Source organism: Monomorium pharaonis, chromosome 2, assembly GCF_013373865.1.
Source record: "Monomorium pharaonis isolate MP-MQ-018 chromosome 2, ASM1337386v2, whole genome shotgun sequence".
NCBI classification, from domain to species: Eukaryota; Metazoa; Arthropoda; class Insecta; order Hymenoptera; family Formicidae; genus Monomorium; species Monomorium pharaonis.
The window spans coordinates 23358504-23383735 of NC_050468.1; the positions used below are offsets into that span (position 1 = coordinate 23358504).

A 25232-nucleotide genomic window follows, 5' to 3' on the forward strand; every position below is an offset into this window, starting at 1 on the left:
TAGAGTTTTAATTGTAAAAATATGATATTTGTAAAAGATTTGATTCTTTATGTGAGAAATTATTTATAAATACATTTCGAATCCTCCCAATTTCTCATTTTGAAATTCGAAAGTAATTAATACGTATCGATTGCTTTGCAAGTACAACATATGGAATATTATTTTTTATTGAATGAATGAATATTACTCGAAGCCTAGAAAATGAAAATTAATTGTCGGACTTTGACTTGATTCCATCACTAATTATAATTCCGAACTTCATGTATACACATATAGCATTATTATATTTTATATTATATACTTGATTACCCGATGAAAATACGTTTTATAAATCGGCTAGAGAAGATATATACAAAATTGAAAAAAAAATTATAGATTTTTTGAAAAAAATATTTTTTTAATATTTAAATATAAGTAACATAAGACAACTGTAACATAATACTTCTACAAGCTTAATTTTGTTTTTTGTTGATAAATTAGTATTAGAAACGATGAAAATAATAAATATCAAAAATGTAAATGTCAAGAAATTCAAGGCTAAAAAAAATATAAAAAACACTGCTAGTGTACACCATATTTTTATGCATCTTATGTTAGAATTGTTTTTAAACATAATGCGCTGTAACAGAAAATGGCTTTCTCATTTTACATCTTCATCGATCAAATTTAATGTTGTTTAATTATTTTTAGTTGTTTTAAAATCTATCTGGATGTATTTTTCATCATGTTTTGCGACTCGTATATTGTCTTCTTAGAGAGTTGGAAGCAGTAAATCTAGGAAGCACGTGCCGTATCCACGGTTCGCCAGCGGCAACAGCCGCGCCGCCGCCGCAGCTTCCGACAGAGGAGAGCGTCGACGCTCTCTGCAACACGCTTCATCATTGGCATCACTGCCCAGAACTATACAAGGCCATAGAAGGCATCCGCTTCATCGCCGATCATACGAAAAGAGAAGAGGATTCTACTAGAGTAATTATAATTTCGTACAGTTTGGATAACAACGCAGTATTCTAAATATAACATACAACATGGTGAATAAAGTACGAAAAATCATATGACAGATATTCCAAAAAATTAAGATATTTAAATATTGTAATAAAAAAATTTTCGGAATCCTCTTTACGATGTTCAAAGTTTATCTTTTAGGTTTTTATTATACAAACTTTTTTTTTAATTTAGTAAAATCAGATTATTTTGAATTGTACATTAAATTGTTCTTTCATAAAACTTGCATAATATCTCTGTACACAGGTAAAGAACAGATAAAATATATGAAAAGTATTCGATCAGATAGAAATTAAAAAATTATTTTATATCGGACCATTAAAATAATTATATTAGACATTCAAACTGATAACTAGAATATCAAAATATTTTGTAGCATTAATCATCATGCTGGAATATTCTATATAATTATTTTGATTGTCCAATGTAAATTATTTCAGGATCTGGTCTAATTTTAATATATTTCAATAAAACCATTTATTCCCTGTATGAAATGCATTCTCAATTGTCACGGACAATTTAACCGTAGGTGAAGGAGGATTGGAAGTACGTCGCGATGGTGCTCGATAGACTATTCCTCTGGATCTTCACGTTAGCCGTAGTCGTCGGTACGGCCGGGATTATATTGCAGGCGCCGACCTTGTACGACGATCGCATCCCCATCGACGTACGGCTCTCCGAAATCGCCTCCACCACTGCCAAGCCACACATAGTCACGAGCCTCTGAGGGACAATTACTAATTGCATTAATGCCGCGCGCGTAAAACACGTATACAAAAAACATATACACAACAACCTATTACCACTATTACTACATCGACACAAGCGACAAGCGATATGTATTAACGTCCGAAAGACTGAAGCCTCGCTAGGTCTTCGACTTCCGTATGATGAGTGCATGTCGAGTTCGACTTTGCGTACTTGCGCCGCTGCCGAACGGAGAATTCTTATTACTGTTAACCCACTAACTGTCAAACTTTTATTTTTAACCGATTACATAAGAAAATTATTAATAACTAATTAATGGTATAAAAAATAAAAAGTCGCTAGTCCACAAATTTGAGGATGGTGACAGCTAATGGGTTAAAGCGATTTGTATTCTTTACTTTTCTGTTTTGTGCAATACATAAAATGTTCGTTAATTAAAAGATTTTCATAACTATATGAGAGAACTAAAGTAGTCAATTTATTTTATCGTAAATTCTCAATTTTTTAAATCAAAGATTAGATTGATTTCAGCAATTCTTTTTTCGAATTTTTTTTTGGTTATTTAAAAACTGTCGTATATTGCTGTTTATAATGAAATAAGCGAAATACGCTTACATATTAATTATGGCCTATAGGGAATAGCGATTCGTAGTCACGCGTTGATTTTGTCGTCTTACTAAGAATTCCCGAGCCACAGCGGGAGATGAGCTTCCCGCGCACAAGAGGTAATGAAAGAAAGAAGTAATACGACGAAGAATATGTCTCAACCATTTGCACGCTGATCGCGTTTGATTCCGTGTAGCACATGGACAGTGTAAGATGTTCACAACGTGTAGGTAATATAATCCGATGAATGCGAAATAGATCTTCTTATTTCTCAAATTAAATTGGAGGAAAATTATGCTTATCGTATTGATAATACGTGCAATTACAAGACGAATTAAAGAAAAATAAATTAGTTGATTTTTAAAAAGGTATAAGCGAAGATATATGATTATAATATATATTTGAAGTCATCATTCATATTATTGTTTGCAACTTAATCTAATCCAGTTTTTAAATGTTTTACATATTTAAGTTATATAAATTTAATGTTTATCTATTTTGCTGATCAAATTAATTTTTAAAAAACAGTTTTTTTTAGGAATCCTAATAAATATCTTCTTATATTGTACGTGCAAAACGATGATGAGTTTGAGTAATAAGAAGAGCCACTTATTGTCATCGGATTCAGATGCGGCCTGTTTCGCGACTAGGAAAATATAATGAAGTTTAATAAAAAGAAATGAATATATAGTAGGTAAAAGGGAGGACAAAACACGTATATACTGTAGAATTAATTCAAAAAGATCTTAACAGTGCGATTTCGTGCCAGTTGCGTTTGTGGAAATGCGACAACGTCCATTAAACATTATCCTGTCTCTTCTGCCAGTATGTTAGAAAGTACTCTGAATATATACACAAGATCCAAGCAATAAATTAAATCCCAGAATTAATATCCCACATATATTGTAAGATAGCTTTCGTATGAAAGATATGTTCGCAGGTATAAAAGAAAGAGAAGAGAAAAATTAGCAAAAGACGCAAATGACACGAAGTCGTACGAAGCCTGTTGCAGACTCAGGAACAAAAGATAAGAGGAATATTATATTTCCCATTACTACGTCGAGCCTGTAACAATGGGGCCATATTTTCACAAAGAACGAAAGTGCGTGTTCTCTCGTATTTAAAGAAAATATAAAAGTAAATGAAAAATGAAATTCTAAATATCTGCATCGATTACACGGCGCAGAAAACGGGTTGGGCCTAAGAGTTAAGAAAAAAAGAGGAAGTTTAGAGGACTCAACTTTTATTGCTCATAATATATATGTTTGTAATAAGAGTAACTTTCGTAATTGCATTTGTTCCAGCACCATCCCGCACCGGCCGACACGGCGGGCATTTATTGAATGGATTTGATGGAATATATAATATACGATAACAAAAATTGTTTGATATAGTATTTCCCACCATAATTTTTGTCGTCTTCCTATCCCCGATACCCCATTAAATTCTAATTCGTTTCGATACATGGCGGACCCGCCGCTATTCTTGCCAAAAAAGAAAAAAGGAAACAATAAGTACTACGAATGCGATAATTTATTAGTATGACACATGTAATTATGGATTATGAGGTAGTAGATCGCCATGTTTGATACTTTGTACGTTTCGATATAATTTAGTATTAAAAAAAAAAGACTTTAGAGCGTACCGGCGCGCGATTAAAGAATTTTAATTATAGATAGATAATTTACCTGGTGGATGTAAGTTGTAAGTTTTATTAATCCTACAATGTATCATTTTGGAATCGAAATATAATAATTTTGTCGATAAATAACATATACGTATAATTTAATTGACATTTCTAAGTTATTCATCAGCTTCAAGATTCACAAAAGTTTAAGTTATACAAATTTTCGTGCCTTTCGCGAAATAAAGTTTTGTGAAATTATTGATGTGTAAAATGTGCATTGTTTTATTTGGACAGAAAAATTAGCTAGACCACACGAGTATCAGCTAGCAAGCAAAAGCGTTCATTTCGTTTTCGTATGAAATTGATACGACGCATTAAATACAATCGTCTTCTCATTATGGCACAGAAATTTTGCAAGTATTTTAGTTTGAATTTCTTTCTCTTTTTTTCAACATTGCTTGAATCGTGTGCGAACATATAATAAGAATAACGATTACATTTTATCGAAATAAGCGCAGTGATAGTTAAACGCAAAAAAGTTACATCTCTTTGTGGCGGTACACATCCGTAAACATATGAATAATCATACACACACGATATAAAACAATATAACAAGATATTTTGTAAATGTGTCTATAAAATTAAACTTATCTAATAAATTGTTGTTGTCTTCATTTACATATAATACATTTATCAACAATTTAAATACGACAGGACAATATCTTCGCATCAACCAAAAACAAAAAACACTGCATACGCATATTTAGAAAATACGATGTAAAATTTAAAAGATATACGGGCTCTCCTTTCCAGGTGTAAAAAAAAGTAGCAACAAATTATTCCACTTTTCAAAAAAATTTGAGTTTTGTTCGTCAATTTTAAGAGTAACTGCATGTTAAGTACGTCTCTACAGTGTTGCCCTGAAATTGCGATAACAATTCTATTGCTCAAAAATCCACAGTAAAAAACAACATACTCATATTATACATTATCTATTTACTGCCATAAACAAGGATGGTACCCTCGTCTCAAAGCCACTGTAATCGAATTTATGATGCGATCCAAAATCAACTTGTTACTATAAATTCACGACGATGCTCTACAATACATCGTCCATCAGACGTAAATGCAAACTGCACGATAACGTAACTTCATATAAACAATATAGCGTCACATATCGTATATGTACCGCTTCGCGAAGGCAAATTTATCACTTCAACAATTTACGTGCAATTATATCACACGAAAAAAAACCTACAATATATTCAATTTAGATAAGAGTACCATTCAACGAACCGATATCATAATATTTTATGTTTATAACAACTATAATATTTGTGTGCTTTGAGTTGTATAGATGATCAACAGAGCGATTAACAATACTCCTAAATATTTGCTCCGAGTAAACACCTCCGATTAGATTGTAACATTACTGGATCACCCAGTTAACCGTTATCGAGACATTCTACTAAATTATGAACGCATAAAATGATGAATTTTTTACATAAGCAAGTGTACATTTACGAAGTTATGAAATAAACTCAATTTTTGTATAAAAATTACAGACAGTCTTTTTGCTTCTGATCTTTTTCATTACATCATAACACGCAGTGTACTTTAATCGCCTTCATTTGTTCATAAATATAGGTATTTACAATTACGTATGATATAATATATATATACGTATAAAACATCTGATAGTGTTTTCGATTGGGAAAAAGTTAGTGCACACCAGTGCGCACTCAGTTCACACCAACACTAGACAAGTTCCATGGGTTGCACTGAATAGTGCAAGTACAAAAGAACACGCCGAAATTTTCAGTGCCCATTATATTTTAAACAAAAATATAGGTTATATACTTATATAAAAAGATGTAACACTTACAGTATCATTATCCATTTGTTTCACAGATGCCACATAATTTGAGGTTTTTGGAATTATTTTTCTAATTCTGAGAGTTGTAATTATTTCTTTTTCCTCGCTTGAACTTGAAGAAGATTCCAAAAATATCTCCAAAATATTAAAAAGAGCCAAATCCGAATTGCTTATTTTGTCGAATTTGAAACAAAACATTCAAAACGATGCACTGGTGTCTGCATGCATCCAACGATGCACTAAACTGACACCGTCAAAATATCTCATGCCACTTAGTGCGCAACTGCACACGGAGTGCAGTCAAACAAACATGTGACACTAGCCAAGTGCGCATTGGCACTGCCAATCAAACACGTTCCTGACACTGAGTGCAGCCAGTGCATCCCAATCGAAAACGCTATGAATCTCACGTAACGAAACAACTCTTTAAAAAATTCATACACATTCGATATTTCCAACATCACAATAAGAAAATTGCTCTTTTATCATACAAATTAATGTGGAAACAGCTTGTATCTTTTATCGTTGGTTCTGAAAATGCTACTTTTCTAATATATTTTAGTACAACTTCATTAATTCTCTGTTAACTCGCCATCTACTTGCATGTCAAACAATTCCGTTTTTTCAAGATCTTTCGTCAATGCATTCATATTTTTAACTTCACGAATCCTTTTGATTTTCTTTTTAATCGCCATTGCACCTGTATATAATAGCATATTATCCAATTTATAATTCAAATTAATTTAAATTAATTATAATTCAATTCAAACAAAAAATAAGTATACAGAACTTACAAACTAGCGTTTGCCACAATTCAGCTTTCTTTGCCTTTTTAGTTCTATATTTTTTCAAAAATTCTTTATGCCTTTTATGGATACCAGCCAATTCAATAGCTTCCTGCGTTGGTGGTGGAAACAGACAAATTTCAAGCCAATGTATAGTTTTCATATGTCCAATAAATTTTAACAATACCTAATTGCATACATTATTAAGTTATTAAGTAATATAGAATTTATACACACATATATAAAACACTTACTTATATATATATATATATATATATATATATATATATATATATATATATAAAATTAATATTATTCATAATTATTACTTGTTTATTTAAATAAGAAATACAGAGTAACTGCACCAATCGCTGAATAATCACTAGTAAATAACTATTTAAAAATAATATAAAAATAATAAGACTTCATAAAATAAAATAATCATCAATAAAATAAAAATTAACAATTTTTAGATATAAGTTTCATACAGATTGGATACAAATTTTTTACTCAAAAATGTGATTATATTAAGTTGTTTTTATTTGTTTATTGACCAATTCAATTTTTTATTTAATTGGTTCATTGATGTGCAGTGATTCTATGTAAAATAATCATTCCTACCGAATCTAAGCACTCCGCTGCAAACCATAGCCACAAGCCAGGTTCTGTTCTTGCATATTTAATTTCTTTAGACCAAAGCATAGATGTAGGCACATAATGTAAGTACAAATATATCCTATGGAAACAAACATAAAGTTTGTGTCTTATAGTAAATTGAATGAAAATAAATTAGAAATACAATATCTACTAACCAAGTCAGGCAGTGTATTAGGAACAATAGCTTAGAGACTGATCTCCCAAAAGTTCGAAAAATGCATAATAGGATCCGACAGACATTAACTATCACAATGTCGATAGTTTTATACATTAGAAAAGTACTTGTAACTGTACACCACCTATAACTGAAACATACACGTGTAATTACATATATATATATATATATATATATATATATATATATATAACATTCACATAAATATGTATAACAATAATAATAGAAGAATGACTAAAAATCAATATATGTTAAATAAAAAATTAAAAAAAATTAAACCCGTAATCATCTAGAGTGATTTTGACACCCCAGTAAGGGTCTAAACACAATGCCAGGCAACAGGTAATAGGAATAGAAATAATGAAAGAGAGAAAGAGAGAAAGAATCTTCTTCTCTCTTTTTTTCTTTCTTTATTTCCTGTTCCTATTGCCTGTTGCCTGGCATTGTGTTTAGGCCTTAATAGAAAAATAAAGCTCTGTACAATAGTTTTTATTACTACTCAAGAATTCATATCTATTTTTTACTCCTTACTTTAAAAAGTATTAAATTTAAATTTATATACATAATCTCAAATAAAATATAAAATAAATAATCTCCCAAAGCTTATACAAAAAAACTGGGTAACTTGGTAACTTAGATCAAAAATTCATTAACATAGTTTTCAAACTGTGATTGACCAGAGAAGAGAATAAAGACTTACGCAAGTAAAAGCTACACCAAAAAATAAAAAAAAAGTTACATTTACAACAGAACAATTCTAACTGAATGGATTACTTTTGCTGATATGAATTCAAGACAAATGACGCAAAGAGCAGATTTGTGCAGCCCTTTATCCAACCACCATAGTACAGTATATCAATTCCTGCTTGATGAAAGTAAAAGCTCTTATGCAACGCAATCCCCAACTCCTGGTACATCATTCCCTGCTCATGAGACTCAAAGCTGAGGATCTGTATAGCCAATGACTTCATGTAACATATACTACCAAAACAGAACCCGCAGTTCCATGCAGCTTCAATTATTCTGCTCCGTTGCATCAATGGAAAGCGCATACGTCTGAACAATGACTGTACAAAATAAGAAAAAAACAAAGCATAAATATTTTAGAAATATACACATGGCCCTAGTACAAATTTTTTTCAAAACTTCCTAAATAATTTTTCAAAATTTCTATATAATTTTATAACTTTATAAAATTGCTTATTCAAATTTTTTATACAAATTAAATTCTATACATTTTTCATAAATACTGAGGAAGACTACACATTTTCTTAGAATTTTCATATGTATTATATGTAATTCTGAAATATCATAAAATTGTTCACATTTGTCACTATATAATTTCTGATAAACTTTTCTAAAATCTAAAAGAATTTAAAGTATCTTTTAAAAGTTATACAATAAGAAATTTAAGAAAAATATTTTATAATTCACATATCTGAAAAAAAATTTAAGAAAAAACGTACACTTTCACTAGTATCTCCAATTCGTATAAAAATTCGGTGAAAAATATTCACTGGGTAGAATTTAAAATTTGACATGTTGGACTTACATTAAGGCACTTCTTGTACACCAGATACAACATCACCCAAAATAGGATAAGATGACCCACAAGCATGTCAATGTCCCGTACCTTCGTGTCGTTCGGGTAACGCGAGCCGATGGCTTGCTTATTCCATAAATTTGGGAGAAATGGCATAAATTTTGTTGGGTCGAGCAGAGAATACAGACCGACAGCCCAGTTATTCGCTGCCTGTTCATACATATTTTTTATTGCCTGGCAGTGATGCGGCAAAGGCGTAACATTGTCAACGAAATACTTAACGAGTGGTACCGCGCTGATAATAACACTCAAATTTATTTTTTATTTGCCCATTATTACGCACTCAGAGCTCAGAGCAACCTTCCCGGCCTTCATCTTAAGATTATTGTGGATTATTGTGGGCTGTTAAAAAACCTCCGTACATTACCGCCATTACATTTATTTTCGAAACTGGTACTACGTAGCACGCCCATTTTGTGACCTTGTCGATAAAATCGATGGGTCGAAAAGTAAATGTGGTTCGAGTTTGTGCTATAAGCAGAATGACAGAGGTAGAGAATTGGGCGTGAAATATAAAGTAATTATTTTGAATAAAAAATTATACTTACATACACACACATTAACCTTCTCTACAAAAATAATGATACTTATATTTTTTAAGAATGAATATTTATATTAATAAATTAAAACATCTACTTAATTACTACTTATTTTTATTCAGCATTCAAAATTTGATTGTATAATAGTTGTCTTAAGTTTGAATTTAAAAAATATATATATATTATTTCTTTTACGACGGAGCATTTGTATATGGCGCAATTCAAAAATGTGTATTTTTTAATATCATAGATGCCTTAAATTTAATTTAATCAATAATATACCGGATTAATTGTAACAATTGTAAATATCTTATAGGGCAGACATTTATTCAAATAAATATTGCAAAATTAAATAAGAATGCACACATAATTTGTCCATTTCAAAAATTAAAAATTTGTAATTGCATAAACTTTAGTTCTTGTTGATACTTTTATACTTTATAATCAATGTGTTTTAAATAATATTCTTAAATTAATATTTTTAATTTAATAAATTTTAACTTTTGTGTGTGTGTGTGTGAAAAAGAAAATAGTAGATAATGGGCGTGTAAGTAATTAATTTATTACTATTCCCAGATTATACAAGAGCGTAGACATTTTATAAATACCATACAAGTATCTCAAAGATCCACAAAGTGCACACATTTAATCTGCACACCTCAGTGTTGGTACCATCTACTAAAGCCAGCGTGTATTTCGCTGAAATTAAGCTTCTTTAACAGCATTGCATTTATCGCATTATAAAATCAAGGCAATTTGTTGCCAACTATCTAATTCCAATACAATTAATTTATATGAAGCTAAAAAATACCAAAATAATAGATGCACTCGTATATCTTAACATATTAGGATGATTATTAAACACTTTGCAAAAATTTAATTGAATCACTTTTTAATTATTTCATGTAGAGTACAAAACGAAGAAAGGACAAAATATTGTATGCGGCAATATTTTGATTTTATAGAAAACATCTTGCATAACACAAAGATTGCAATTGCATCGCTCCCAATGAATTTAGTTATACAAAAAAGAACTCCCTCAGAATATAAGTTTTGCATCAACATTAAATGATTTATAAAGCGATTCTCTCCCACACACATTTCTCAAAATCTTGAGAGAGTAATAATTAAATTTCTCACACATTTCTCAAAATCTTGAGAGTAATAATTAAATTTCTGACTTTGCGTTTAACAATAATAGTAAAAATCTGATATTATATTCCAATTAGACACTTTGCATAACTTCAAGTATCAAATATTCATTATCAGTAATATCTAGATTAACGCCATTTTTTGAGTAACGATCCCTATTCCACATGAAAAGTCAATCATTATCGCAACATGGATACTTGTATTCTAATTACATTACTATGTTGCACATGTATTAATTATGATCCATAAGCAATCATAATTTATACAACCTCAGGAACTTTCAAATACTCATTAGTTTAATTATTTTGCACAATTTATACCCAATGCGACGATTCTCCTCGCTTATTAAGCTGCGCAAAACTTTTAAAATAATTATTTCTAATAATTCTTTGATTTTTTACTTAAATTATCGATATGTAAATAATAGCAAATATATCAATATATGTATGTGCTACGATTTGAAAATCCCTGAAGTACCATATCTTAAGAGAATCATAAAAATATATCTCACACGATGTGGAATGAATATAAAAATCACTCTTAACATAACTTAATTCTTAATTTATTTAACGCATAGCGAGTCAATTGCATAATCATGAAAAACTTAAATATTTTGAAAACCTATTAAAAGGCTTTTCTGAAACGCTTTCCTTTTATTCCACAAAAAAAACGAAGATACACGCTTTTCGAAAAATTTCAAATCAGTGACGCAGTAAAAATTCGCGAATCATCGTCTTACCATTACTGTTCCTTTTTTTTTTTAATTACGTTAAACGTTTAAGATTTTCACAATTTTGCGCGGCTTATGAATGCAAATTACGTTGAAACATAAATGCCTCAACAGATATGGCACCGTATCTATAATTTATTTTACGTATTTTTATATACACATACACATAAAAGTATATACAAAAGAAAAACAAAATAAACTCGAAACACAAATGTAAGGTAGAATATACAGTATATCTAAATATAGAAAGATTTATCTCCTTTTAGAATTATACCATTTATTAGAAATAATTTGTGTTACTCGAAAATCGTTGTAACAGTAACGATTTTCTTCCGTCACGTGTTTTTTCTTTTGTCCATTTCTATAACTTATTTTACAAATTTAAAAAAATCCTTAACTATAAATTATACAAATCCGATGCGCAAAATCAATAATCATTCGGGTTTCTAATGATATCAACGCGTCGGGAAAGCATCTCACCGGCTCTATGTACACTGCAATTCATAGATTATATGAATTCTAAACAGCGTCCCAAATTCTATCGGTTTCGAAATATCTGCGCACCGATCAACGTGCCATTCTTTTTTTATCTACGACTTAAAAACGATCGCGAATGAATATATTCACAACTCACGTAACTTGAAAATTAAACGATATTTTTATTAACTTACGTAGAAATAAATAATCATAAAGCGCTAAGATATATGTATACATATATATACATACACATATGTATGTATATATACATGTAAACACACACGCACACACTCACTAACGTCGGTCGCCGCCGTCGTATCGGATACAATTCAATAATAATTCGCTCGCAAAAACGAAACTGCAACGGCTTCTACTTTACACAAATTTCAAGACGTATAGTTTGTACAATCTTACTCAGCCGCTAGGTTCAAAATGCACTTCTTTCGATGTAGCAATATTTACAATAATTCAGAGGTAATTCGGTACTTCAATTACAAACCACTAGTCATGACTTATGTTACAATAAATCGCGTATGTTATAAAATAACATCCAACGATAGTATATATACATGAATTATTTCAACTCTGATTTTTTTTCATATAATTTACAAATAGGTTTTAAAGATGTCCAAATGTTTAACAATATTTTTATAGTCTATATCCTCGAGATATCGATATATCATTTAATTTTATTTAGATAGTAACACTTGTTATATACGACAGCATTTAAATATATATATTCACAGAGCAATAAAACACCAACCTTTATGAATTATTTTTAAGTAAATTATTTTAGCAATTTCTGTATTGTTGACAGTTTCTGCATCGATAGGAAATCTATTATTTCCAAATTGTACTTTTTCTGCAAGCATGAAATAAAATAACAAATTTATTTCAATTTTAACTCTTTAAATCCAAAAATAAAAAGTGTGAATAGTAAAGAATTATTTTTAACAACGCGATGCTTCATCAAAAAAAAAAAAAATTATATGAGAAAATGCGATCTAGGATGTGATTTAGGTAAGAGTGATGTAAACTACATAATTTCCACGCTAAAATGTGTCTTTACATACGAGATTTTTGTTTTATCATCATCTTCATATCTCTCTTCCATAGTCGACACACACATGCATACATTTAATTCTATTACTAGAAACATAATAATGCTCCATGCGCAATAATCACAAAGAAATGATTTACGTTATATTTAAGTAATCACATCCGTTCATGATTTTAGATTCTTCTCATTTCGTTTAAGTGAATTCGACTACCGATGTGAAAACCATCATTAAAAGCAGAAAAGAATCAAATATTAATGTCCTCATGATGTCAAAACTAATGCGAATCTCGAGATATCTCATCTCAATTCTCTTAATCTTTGAGAACTGATAGTATTATTTTTATTTTTTTGTTCGAAATTCTACATGTTCAACGACAATTTATTGTCTTGTAGTGCGTCTGAAATTAACGTAACTTTATCATTTACATAAACTGAGCGCATGGACAGCGTACTTCAATCGCAACAAGTTGTAAAATAACTAATGGATTGATACCGAGTTATCTCAATGATGAGAAGTCCCTTCGCGATTCACTCAAGTCCCTTGCGACTTCCTGAATTTCCGATGAACTCAGGAAACCGCGAGTGTCGACGAGATCGATTACGAGGCAAGGACGTGAGATCTGTTCGGGGTGTCAACTGACACGATGACAATCGATGACGCGCAGGCGACGACGATAGTGATGACGGTAGTAACGGTGATACTGGCGACGAATCAGACCTGCCCGCCGACGTCGGCTTGGTACCGCAACGTCAGATACTCCGCTGCCTCCGTCATACGGGCGATGCTGCTGTGGAGGCCGCGCAGATGACGCTTGAAGTTTTCGGCGGCGATGCTCGCCAGGTCCACGCACTCCTCACCTTCCAAGCCGCTGTCGATCTCGATGCCGTTCTCGGAGTCCGAGTCGGAGGTCCAGGCGATCGAGGACGCGCTCTGCACGCTCTGCATCGACGTGGTGCTGGGACAACGTACGTGGCCAAGTCTGCCGTTCACAGACGCCATCGGATGATGGTGCACCAACTCGGCGGACGGACTACCGACTGGATGGCTTTTGATCGGCGTCTGATCGTCCGCCACAGTAGGTTGCGGTTCCTGCGACCATAGCAGCTCGATCTTCATCTGATTGATGATGTTGTAGAGGCGGTACAGATCGGTGTTGGCTAGGGTATCCTTCACCGTACAGCCGCGTTTGCCCTTCATGCAGATCGTGTCGCCTGCATCACCTACGGATAGGTCCAGCAGGCGGCTAGGCACCAGGATGGTGTCCTCCATCTCGCTCACGGTGCGCACGAATTTCTCCATGCTGTTCAGAATGCTGGCATTGCTGAACTCCGGCTCGTCGTGCCGGGCGATCCTTCGTAAACTCCTGCAACAAAAAATTATTTTCCGTTCTTTTAACATGTTTCAAGATACGCGATATCTCGTGTTTTAAAGAGTAAATAGAAACTTTTATTTTAACATGCTCTTCAATGGCGAAAATAAATTAGACAAGAAAGCAAAATATATTTGATATAATCTGTATTGCACCGAAAAAAAAATTCCATTAAATATACAATCTTATAGTCCAGTAAATCTTATTGGATCGGCGATTAAGCTTATACATGTGAGAAGTCCTGTAAAAATAACGCGACTATTTGTTAAAACCTAATCTAACCTAAACCTGCATTGTCAACCGAATCCTCTAAATAATATTGTATGCAGTCATGTAAAAAGTACAGGAGTATCTTCTATTGATTTAACCTTATACATCTTACTGAAACAATACAGTAAAATTTACTGGACTCTTCCATACAATTAACCAAAGGTTTTTCTCAATGTATATAATAGTTCTTCCCCGTTTTGCAATAAGCAGAAATGATTGAAACTAAATTCGCTATCGTAAAGGTATTGTAATTTTTCTTCAGGAGTCGTGTAGAATAAAGTCGGCCGTACATGGACAAGTAAACTTATTAAGTACACTTATCAAGTCAACTGGAACGTATGTACTGTCTTTGCAATAAATGTGCAGTTTTGTCATCATAGACATACAGACAAACTTTGCACAAGCGTTTGCTTGTGCAAATATGTATATGTGCAGCTTGTAAAAGTAATTATTTGAAACATACACCAAAAGATTGCTCTTTAACTAGGGTTAAAAATGTAGCGATGGTAATAAAAAAAGCAATTGAAAACAATTGTTTTATAAAAACAGATTTTTAAAAATATATAAGTATAAAACAGAGTTGTTTAAAGGGGGAAACTCATGTAAATCAAATTTTAGCAATTTTTTTATTGCTTAAATTTATAGGAAATTTTCCATAAAATATGAAAAAAAAAAGTAGAAACCGATTTGAGAGTTCCTTCTATGTTATTTTCGTCGAAAAGTAAACTGTCGAATTGGGCGAAGCACTCAGGTAGACGAGTCGGAAACTCAGCCTTTCAATCCCTTTGTAATAAATGTTGACCTGGCTGTGTTAGAAGAAACCGAAAGAGAAACAGGAATATCGGCCCTGGAATCGCAGATTAGCAAAAAAATGCGGTAAGTTAAAATAAACTACGATTTTTTCACGACTTTTGTGACTCAAACTTTAAACGCGTTTTTCTCGAAACGCAAAATTTCACACGCCGTGCAACGTAACTCAAAAGCTAATTGTTCGATCTTTATGAAATTTGGCATAAATATTCTATAGATAATTGGCCACATGAAATTCTCCGATTTTTTATTTTTTAATTTAAAAGTTGTTATTAACAATTGTTAAAAAAAAGAAAATCTTTTTTTCAAAATTTGCGATTTTTGCAAATTAGCAAATTTTAATAGAATAAAACTGTCATGTTGTGCGTTTTTGCATAAACTAAAAAACCCATTTTGGTTTTTTTGTTTCAGATTATTTTTGTGACCTGTACGCTGCACAGCGCATTTTCCGAACATCATTTTCAAGCCGCCATTGCACCGTATTATAAACAATTAAAGTTTAAAAAATATATCTTTTTTACATTGTAATGTCCATAAATTGTACCTTAAATTTCAAATAAATCTACGCGTTACATTTTTCGAAAAAAATTCTTGAAAAACAGACTATTTACATGAGTTTCCCCCCTTAAATAAAAATGTGTAACTATTTTCGTTAATATTAATATTAATTAAGGTGAGCAATTAAAGAGCATGTTTTGTTTCAACATAATTATCTTTATGCGTAACACCAACTTTGGTCCAAATTTAAACTTTCCACGCCGCTACACACGCTCCAGTTTACTTGAGCAAGCCAGTTTGGTGCAAATATATCAAATGATTTTTCATTCGATATATTCATATTTGCCCCAATCGCTTGCGCAATTCAAAATAATCGCAGTTTTGTCGTTTATACATGCCAATAAACTAGCGCATGTATATTATATAGTTTTACTTGTACGTATGTGACCGGTTTTACATGTTAAAAAATGTTAATATTAAAAATCATGAGTGATACACACAGCACACTAGTAAAAATTCAGTGTGCATCAGCAATGATAAACATAACAAAAAAATATGATAAAAATAATAAGAAGTTATTTTGGTAACAACGTCTTATTAGATTTTGCAACATTTAAAGATATAACATATTACATAAAAAAATAATTTATCGACAATATTAAATTATTCAATTTCATTAATCAAAGTTTTTCATGAGTTGTACCACTATAATTTTTCTTTTTTAATATGATTTTAACAAATAAAATTCTCGCAAAAAAAAACAAAAATAGTTGTTTCACAATTATTAACATCTCCAATCGAATCGATCGTAAATCATTTATTAAAATTTCAGGTATTAGCGATCAGAAAGGTCATCTGGATTTTGCGTCTCTTCCACAAACATTCCGCGTTTTTATTAATAAGAGTGACATTGAGATTAACTGAACATATAAAATGCACGATAGGTGACTAAACTGATCTTTACTCGACGATCGAAAATATTCTGTAGTCAAAACATTACAAAAAGATTATTCGAGCGAACGTCAGCATCTTGCTTCAGCGTTTTGCTGCGGCAAGAAAGATTTCTCAAACGTCTGTTTTGTATGCGTGCATTTGACAATGGTGGCGTAATAAACGAATATGACGCAAGTAAGTCATCAAACAAGTAGTGTTGCACGAGAATGACACTTTAAGAGGAATATCCGGCGATGCCCTCGACTTCGAAGCGATTGCAATTCGATTTCGTATCTTCGGAAAATGCCTATACCATCACTAATGACTACCGATGTATACAACATCTATGTATACACAACCGAGAAATTGCTGAAACTAAATAGCCGTTATTTTGTAATAAGTGAAGAGAATAAAGTGCGACATAAATATTAATACTGTAGTAAAAGTAAGAAAACCCGTCATTTTTATCAATATTCATCAGTTATCAGTATACGTATTCAAAAGAAATATTCTGTATTAAAGTAATTCTATCACATAGGACCGGTTTCGTGAATGTCTAAAAGGAGCCCAATTAAATTTTACGTATTCTTTTTTATACAGTTATCTGCCAAATCTACCGAAAACGCAAATTGGCATCAACTGTTAGGAAGATTGATGTAAAAATATCCTGCATTATTATTTATAACAGTTAAATTATAATATTGTAGGAATGAAAATTTCCGCAAATCAAATAATTTTTTTAATCGAAGTCTACTTCGTTTTTTTTTTTAATATCTACTTTTTAAATCAATACTTTCAGAACTTTTGTTTAACGATAAAACTTTAAAATTTACAAATTACCTATTCTTTTACGGTTTCAATTTTAAAGTGCAAATAAAAGAAGCTTAACGTTTCTCGCAAAAGTATGATCCTTAAATGATACAAGCTTACTTTCAAGTTTAATTTTAATAAAGCTTATTTAGATATCAATTAACATTAAAGCTTCATTGCAAAAAATAATAATAAGCTTAAATAAATCAATAAAATTTTTTTTCTGCACAATAATCTGCATCACACACGATGACTCGCAGATATTGCATAATTAGGGCAAATCTTTTATTGCCAGTACTCCAAATTGATAAGACAAAATGTTGACTTAACGAATCAATGTTTGCAACTGAATATGATATTGGCATAAATTATTATGTATCAGTATAAATTGTATTGTCAGTATAAAATGTGAAAAATGGAATTAAACAAAAATTGTAAATAATTTAATTAAACTTAATTTTATCTTAATAAAATTTTTGAAAGATAAATTATATACATATTTTTTAAAAATAATTTTTTAAGAAAAAAAGATTTTTTCTTTGTCTAAAAACACATAACAGAATAAAGATATTATCTCTCTCTTTGAATTGTTTAAATGCAATTGAAATCTTTCCATCTGAAGAGTTATCATCAAAAGAAGATAGAGATTTTATCAAAAGTGAAACTGCTAGATTGTATCGAATGAAGAAGTGCAAAAAGCTTTCGAATGGGTTTATTGACGTCGTAAACAACAGCGATATTGTCCATCTTATCGCCACTTCGCAAAGAAAGGAATTAATAGAAGCGGCGATTCCGCTTCGTTAGATCAAATTTAGCAAAAATGTCCAATCATTAATTAAACGGCCTTCAATAATTGAATAATCACGGTGCGAGGCTTATCTCGAGTCCAACGACGGACTTGTAAAGATGATTAAGCATTAGCCAGAGCGATCGCTGAAATTCGCAATAAAGTCCAACTGCCCGTTCCTGCATGAATATTCAATCGTTCTCCCGACCGAATTCATGAAATCGCTTTGTTATGTTAATCGCCGATACTTGCATAGCGAATACGTGAACAAAATGGAAATTTACTACAAATGCATTGACCGGGCGAATTGTACGACGTATATTATATCGACGATTCGCTATATTTTGCCGTACTACGCTCTTTCGGCGGAAATGGCGGAAATTCCAAGCGTAACCCCGCGATCAAGTTATGCGATTTTTGCACTTACGTACGTCACAAGCTCGAATTATAAATAGTCTTACACGATTGCGTCTTAAAAAGACGATAGCGCAAGACTTTCTCTTTCCAGAATTTTCTTCTCGATATTTAATTAAGCGCGATACATTGTTGTTAAGCGGCGTATTGTTAAGGCGCAGAACGTCTTATATTTATAAACGCGTAACGGCGCGTTAGGTCCGCGATGCGCCCGGTGTGTGTACGCGCGTGACTCCAGCAACCCTTCAAAAGGGACTCATAGGAGGAGCTCATAGGAGGAGAAAATAATATAGAGCGCCGTTCTAGCGTTACATCGATCCTCGACTGATTAAGGACAGCGAAATTAAGCGAGGTGTCTCAGGTGACGCGCTAAAAATAGTCTCGCCGTGTAGCGTGCCACTTATAACTGTAGGTCTCTACTCTGTCCCACTTGCACTGGCCCGGTCCAGTGTGCATCCAAAAATCGACTAGCTCCCTCACGTTGACGGATGGGAGAAATCAGAACACACATTCCTCACTATAATACTTTGAACGCTTTGTCCATTCTTAGCTCATTCTTCACTCAAATTTTTTGCTGATATAGACGGATTAATGTCACAAAATGTATCGCTAATTTTTGTATCTGTTAGAATTTTGGCTGTCGCGTATAGAATTCGTAAATTCTGCTTGTGTCAGTTAGATTGATAAAATGCAATACATATCATGGTATTTGCTAATTATGTATCTACCTCAGCTAATTTTTACACATATATAATTTTTGTTGAAGTTGCAAGAAATTGAAGTTGTCTTCTTAGTGTTTGGTATATATTCTCCCTATAATACACGAAGAAAATTTTATATATAAAAAATTACTGTGTACGATAATAACCACGGACCATAAGAAGAAATTTCAAAGAATTATACCATAAGCAGTGTAAATATTATGGCAATTTAATGAAAAACATAGTAAAAATTTCATAATTCCTTCCATGGTCCATGCTTACTACTTACCATAGTAATTTTTTTGCCATAAAATTTTCTCCGTGTACGAATATATCCAACACTGCTACAGAACAGAAAAATATTAAATATTATTTTTCATTTTGCGTACAAACATAAAAATTATTTCCCTTCAAATTTTAAAATTAGGATCAACTAGAAATTATGATCTGATTGAGTTAATCGATTTGAAAAATTTTATCAAACTTTAGGGAATCCTGAAGCAAATTACCGATATTTTTTATTGAAAGATATCTTTGAATTAGCTTTACAGAATTCCAAATTCTTTTACATTATAAAAGTATGCACAAAAATGAAGAGATCAAAGAACAATTTCATGTTAATAATTTCAAAAACATTTTTAAAAATTTAATATTGTTATAGTTAATAAATTTTATCATTAATATAAAATCGACTTTTGCTCTCTTCATTTTGTGCGTATTTTAATTGTGTAAAAAACAAACTGAAATTCTATAAACCATGAAATTCTATAAAAATGTAAGTAATTTGTTTTCAGGATCTTCTTAACATTTTATTTTTATTTATTTCTAAAATTTACTTCTTTCTGATTCGTTTATTAGTAACTGAATTATCGATAATTTTGAGAAGTATGTTTCAAGCTTGTATGAGCTAACATAAACATATTCTGCGAAATAATTTGCTCGAAATATTAGGAAGCAATTTTTACCAGCAAAAACAAACTACTATGGATAAAAAAGAAACACAAGTAATAAGTTACGAAATAGAGGGTCTTATTATCTAAAATTACGTTATCTAAAATTATGTTATCGCAATTGTACAAAATTGTATATCGGGCATATTAAACAAATAATATAAATAATGTAACAATACGACAATATTTTTTCTCTAATTTATTATCTGTCCACAAAATAATATATTACGTCGCATTCTAAACTGCAAGAAATAAAATTTTATTTTGTCTCAGTCTCTTTTAAAGACAATATAAAATTTTATTTTCTTCATATTTATTTATTATTATTGTCACTTAACTCCGCTACATACAATTTTTCTAGAAATTTATTAAACAGCAAATGCAATCTCTGAGAAAAAAAGTTATAGAAACTGTGAGTCTATCGATAAAGTTATTTCTTAATTTCTTATATAAAATGTAAGTTATGCGTTTAAATAGTTTGCTCCGTAGAGATCGAGATCCCGAAATGGGAAGATCGCGTTACCGGGTGCCAATCATTTTTAAGACTCCGTAAACTAGGTTGTACCGGAAACCACCTGTACGTAAAATCTCGATCACGAGTAACGACGTCCGAGCGACGCGAGGAAGAAACCCGTGCCACTTTTTCGAGGAGATCCTACTCGGAATCGGAGGTACCGTTCCTCCGATGCGTCTCTTCTTTTTCATCGCGGCTCGCGCGGCGCTTCGTTTAGGGAAACGAGGAATGTGCTCGAAGTGAGCCATCGCCCGAGGCCATCATCGGAGACGCTAAATTCCACAGCTGAAACGCAGATCTAAGCGCAGATCTCGAGAAGCGATGGACTTCCCGCTAATTCTCACCGCGTGAAAAGATCCGCGGGGATTACAAAAGATCAACACACATTTCAAGATTTCTAATCCACGCGCTGCTTTCCTCCGTCGAGGGGAAACGTTCGCCGCAAAACGATCGCGTGTAGCAACGAATCGTTAAGTGACACATTAATCGATGCGCCGAGGCGATCCTGTCGCAACGATCCTGTCGCGATGATCGAGGATCCATCCGACACGGGTCTACGTTTACGTACCGCTTGGTGTACAACATCCTGCGTGTGTGATATCCTGCCGCGCGTAATCGGGATACCTCGAGGTTCACCACGATCGAACTGATCGGAGACAATCGAGACTACGGCTGGTCCGTCGGTTATTACGGCAGCGTAATCGGTAAATCCCACCTCACGGACGAGTCTGCCGAGGCCGACAGAGAGACCGAACTTCGCGGACGTCCGTTAAGAAGGTAAAGACCGGCGGCCCGAGTGCCTGATGAATATTCGTATCCGCGGCTCGTATTATATATTTGCCATGCAAAGCTCTCTGCTGCTTGCGCGCTGACCCCACGCCGACGAGAGCGGGTATTATGTGATAATGATGGGACCGTTCTCAACAATTATTCCTCTGGTATTTACCCCTGGCCGTCTTCCACCGCGATCGCAACCTTTGGTCGATTATCGAAAGTCGCGCTTGTCGGGAGGCCCCCGCTCCTCGCCCGCGTTTTTGACGTCAATCGACATTGCTGCGACTCGAGTGATCCTAATGATGGACTAGTCGCTACCAACATCGTCATCAACCGGTTTTCCCTTTTTTTTCTAATTTTTTTAAGAACGAATGAAGGTGATATACCTGTGCCGAACGAATGGGTACGTCATATGTGAGATAATGAAATAAAAAATGATTTTTTGCGCGCGTGTGTGCGCGCAAAACGTGTACAAACGTGTTATTAAGTCAGGCAATAAAACGAGACGAGAATTGCAGAAAAATGAAGATTACATGCTGAGTTACGCTAAAAGGATGTGACGTAGCGAAAGTACATATCTCACTTCCCGATAATATTTCAACTACATACAGTGTGTGTATACGAAATACGTCACCGTTTCTTCCTGGGAAACGAAATTGTTTGTAATTATTTGAGGTGAACTCGCTAACAAGGCGGGAGAAAAAAAATTCCCGCGGAATTACCCTGGACTTCGGATTTAACGATTGGCGCAAGATCAACATGGCACATCGGTATTCAGTGAAGAGTAAACATTTTACAGCGAGAAGATTGTTCGCCGGTACTTTTGTTTTAATATCCGTCTCTTTCTCTCCCGACGAGAGAATCTAAACCGCGAAACCAAGTACGTACCTAAGTGCAATCAACACAATCCGAGATATTTGCTTAATTTTACATTTGAAAAAAAAAGCTTCGGAGTGTTGAACCACTCGGCAACATTATTTTTCACGTTATGTGCTCTTTCTACGACGCATCCTTCACAATGATTTGTAGAAGAGACCCGTCTTACACCAATCTAAATCCATAATGTTAAGTTTTACACAAATTGGAGTTATTTCCTATAAATCACCACTGTCTACCAAATATATCGTTGATTTAATTAAGACAATAGAATTAAATAATTTTACGAAAAAAATATATATAACTTTTTACTATATGCACACGTAATCTAACCACAAAAATGAATTGATTTGATGTAGTTGCTTTTTTAAACACATTTTTGTGTCAAACTAGTCAATTTCAACACATACAAAATCGTTAAAAATGTCTAAATAATACTAAAAATAGACTAATAATATTTAACTTAAGAAAGTTAATTTAAATTTGACCCTTTCACAATTAACAATAATAAGAGAAAGAGAAAAGCGTAAGATTATAATTGTCACTTAATTGGATCGAGGACTCCTTTTGTGCTCGCGCAGGTGTGGAGTATATCGATAAGATCTGAAGGTCTCCAAAAGTAGAACATAATTTAGATTTTCACGCATGTCCCAAATAAACAAGATTCGCAGCGTCACTATTACTTTGTAAATCACCGTCCACTTTCTGCATCAGTATTACCACCCCACGGTGAACTTTCTAAGACGATTGACATACGTAACGCTCTACCTCATCATCCGCCGCTCTCTCATTCTCTCTCTTTCTCTACCGTGTACTCTAGGTAGAGGAAACGCACCTTTACATCATGATTAAAGGGTATCGAGGAAAAAGTGCGTTGCATTTTCTCGGCGAAATGCGATCTCTCTTTATCTAAAGGAAGTTAATACTTGTAAGCTAATTCCATTTGATTATTAAATATTGATTAACTCAATGATTAATTATTAATTCGTGATATTAAATTACTCGATACGTAGCGATATGTCACGAAATCTCATTAATAATAACCGCGATAATTTCGAACACTTCTGCATACAGTGCTTTCCCAAATTAAATTTCGTAACAGAGATTTCCGATTCAAAATTCACGTTAGCTTTATGAAATTTGAATATCTGTTTATGCTCTTTTGAATTTACTACGTTTTCAAACAACTTTTTACTCTTCAATCTCATCATAATTATTAGTACTTTACATTTTTTCAATCATTAACAATTAATTTTTTACTTAACAAACTAAGAAAAAAAATCAAGGCTTGATGATTGATTAGCATATTCTTTTCCGCATTGATTTCAATTTGCTTCATCATATACATTGGTTCATCTGTATATGAATAAATAAATAGATTTATATAAGATTGCACCATATAAATAATTCATGCATAATCACTGATGTTTTTTGTGGACTTATTAAAAATCATAAAATGATATGAATTTGCGTAAAAATCACGTATACAATTTAACATTAAAAAAAAGTGTTGTTTATCACATACAACAGCCAGATCGTGACCAATTATCATCTTATCGGACATCTGTCAGTGCCGTCGATAGCACATGTACCAATATTTCGTGCAAAAATGTATCAACACCGTAAAATTTTATAAATACGAAATATTAAATCTGCAATACAGAACGAAAATGTGCCACGGATTGCATTATGTGGTTTTTAGTTGAAAAATTCAAAGCAAAAATTTTTCAAAATATTTTTAGCAATATTCTATTTGAAAAGATAATAAACTGCATTATAAAATAATAATGTGTATATTAATTTGTACAAAAACTAAACATTAAACAAAATAAAAATCGACTTTTAAATAATCATCTTGCTATTTTATTCGTATGTGTATGTCTTAAATCAAGTACAGATTAATAATATATATGTGGGTGTATATAATATACCCACATAAACATATATGCTTAGAATTCAGCGTATGTTTTATTAAAGAGCCATAATTTTGCTGATGTAATAAACGATGGTATAACTTCCGTTAGTTCGCACGATTCGTATCGTTGCTATTATCTACCGGAAAATCACGCACCAATAGCAAAGTATAAAAAAATTGTTGATTGGTTTCGCTAACCAATCAAGTAAAAAATTTTCCGCAGTGGGCGTTTCATCAAAAGAATTAAACTTAATTTTATCTTGTCGCCGGTACTTGCAGCCAGTATCAAGAAAGACTAATTGAAGTTAATGTCAACCAGCATAGATTAATCAATACAGTATTTACATTTTTTCCTTCCTTATCACGCCAATATATTCATTAAATGACATTGTGGAATTTGTATTCAAATAGCGCGGAATTTATTACGGTTTGACGCACTTGTTAATCGTTTCTAAATTTTTCCACTATTTAAAACATTACGTTACTAATATAAAATTATTTCTATTACAGTTTTTGCACAGAAATATTTTATTATTTTTATTAAATTATTATTCAAAAATTGTTATTTATTTTTATAGTGCATATTTTTATTGATTTTTACATAAGTTTT

At 32.3% G+C, this 25232-nt stretch overlaps 3 protein-coding genes across 8 annotated transcripts in view; 1 reads left to right on the forward strand and 2 right to left on the reverse strand.

Moving 5' to 3' along the window:
- The window catches only part of LOC105832993 (acetylcholine receptor subunit alpha-like), an 89613-nt gene extending 85798 nt beyond the window's left edge, over positions 1-3815 (forward strand). For all 5 annotated transcript variants that reach the window (XM_012674367.3, XM_012674369.3, XM_012674368.3 and 2 more), the window contains 2 exons: positions 756-969; positions 1535-3815. In XM_012674367.3, coding sequence (XP_012529821.1) covers positions 756-969; positions 1535-1732 — 412 coding nt within the window. In that variant the 3' untranslated portion in view covers positions 1733-3815. The remainder of the gene's footprint in view (positions 1-755; positions 970-1534) is intronic.
- Positions 3816-4002: 187 nt separating this feature from the next.
- LOC105840812 lies at positions 4003-9423 on the reverse strand. The gene is made up of 6 exons (XM_036283098.1): positions 8992-9423; positions 8214-8506; positions 7420-7569; positions 7229-7343; positions 6617-6794; positions 4003-6522 (listed from the first exon to the last, which is right to left on the reverse strand). Exons 1-6 carry the CDS (start codon positions 9202-9204, stop codon positions 6395-6397), a joined length of 1077 nt encoding a protein of 358 aa, XP_036138991.1. The 5' UTR covers positions 9205-9423; the 3' UTR covers positions 4003-6394.
- A 695-nt stretch (positions 9424-10118) lies between these two features.
- The window catches only part of LOC105840813, a 28594-nt gene continuing 13480 nt past the window's right edge, over positions 10119-25232 (reverse strand). The window contains exons 1-2 of one of the 2 annotated variants that reach the window (XM_012687887.3): positions 21626-21793; positions 10119-14364 (exon numbers count right to left, since the gene is read on the reverse strand). In XM_012687887.3, the coding sequence (XP_012543341.1) occupies positions 13713-14364; positions 21626-21642 (669 nt within the window). In that variant the 5' untranslated portion in view covers positions 21643-21793 and the 3' untranslated portion in view covers positions 10119-13712. Of the gene's footprint in view, positions 14365-21625; positions 21794-25232 lie in introns of those variants that run through there. The other variant, XM_012687886.3, reaches the window with a different exon arrangement.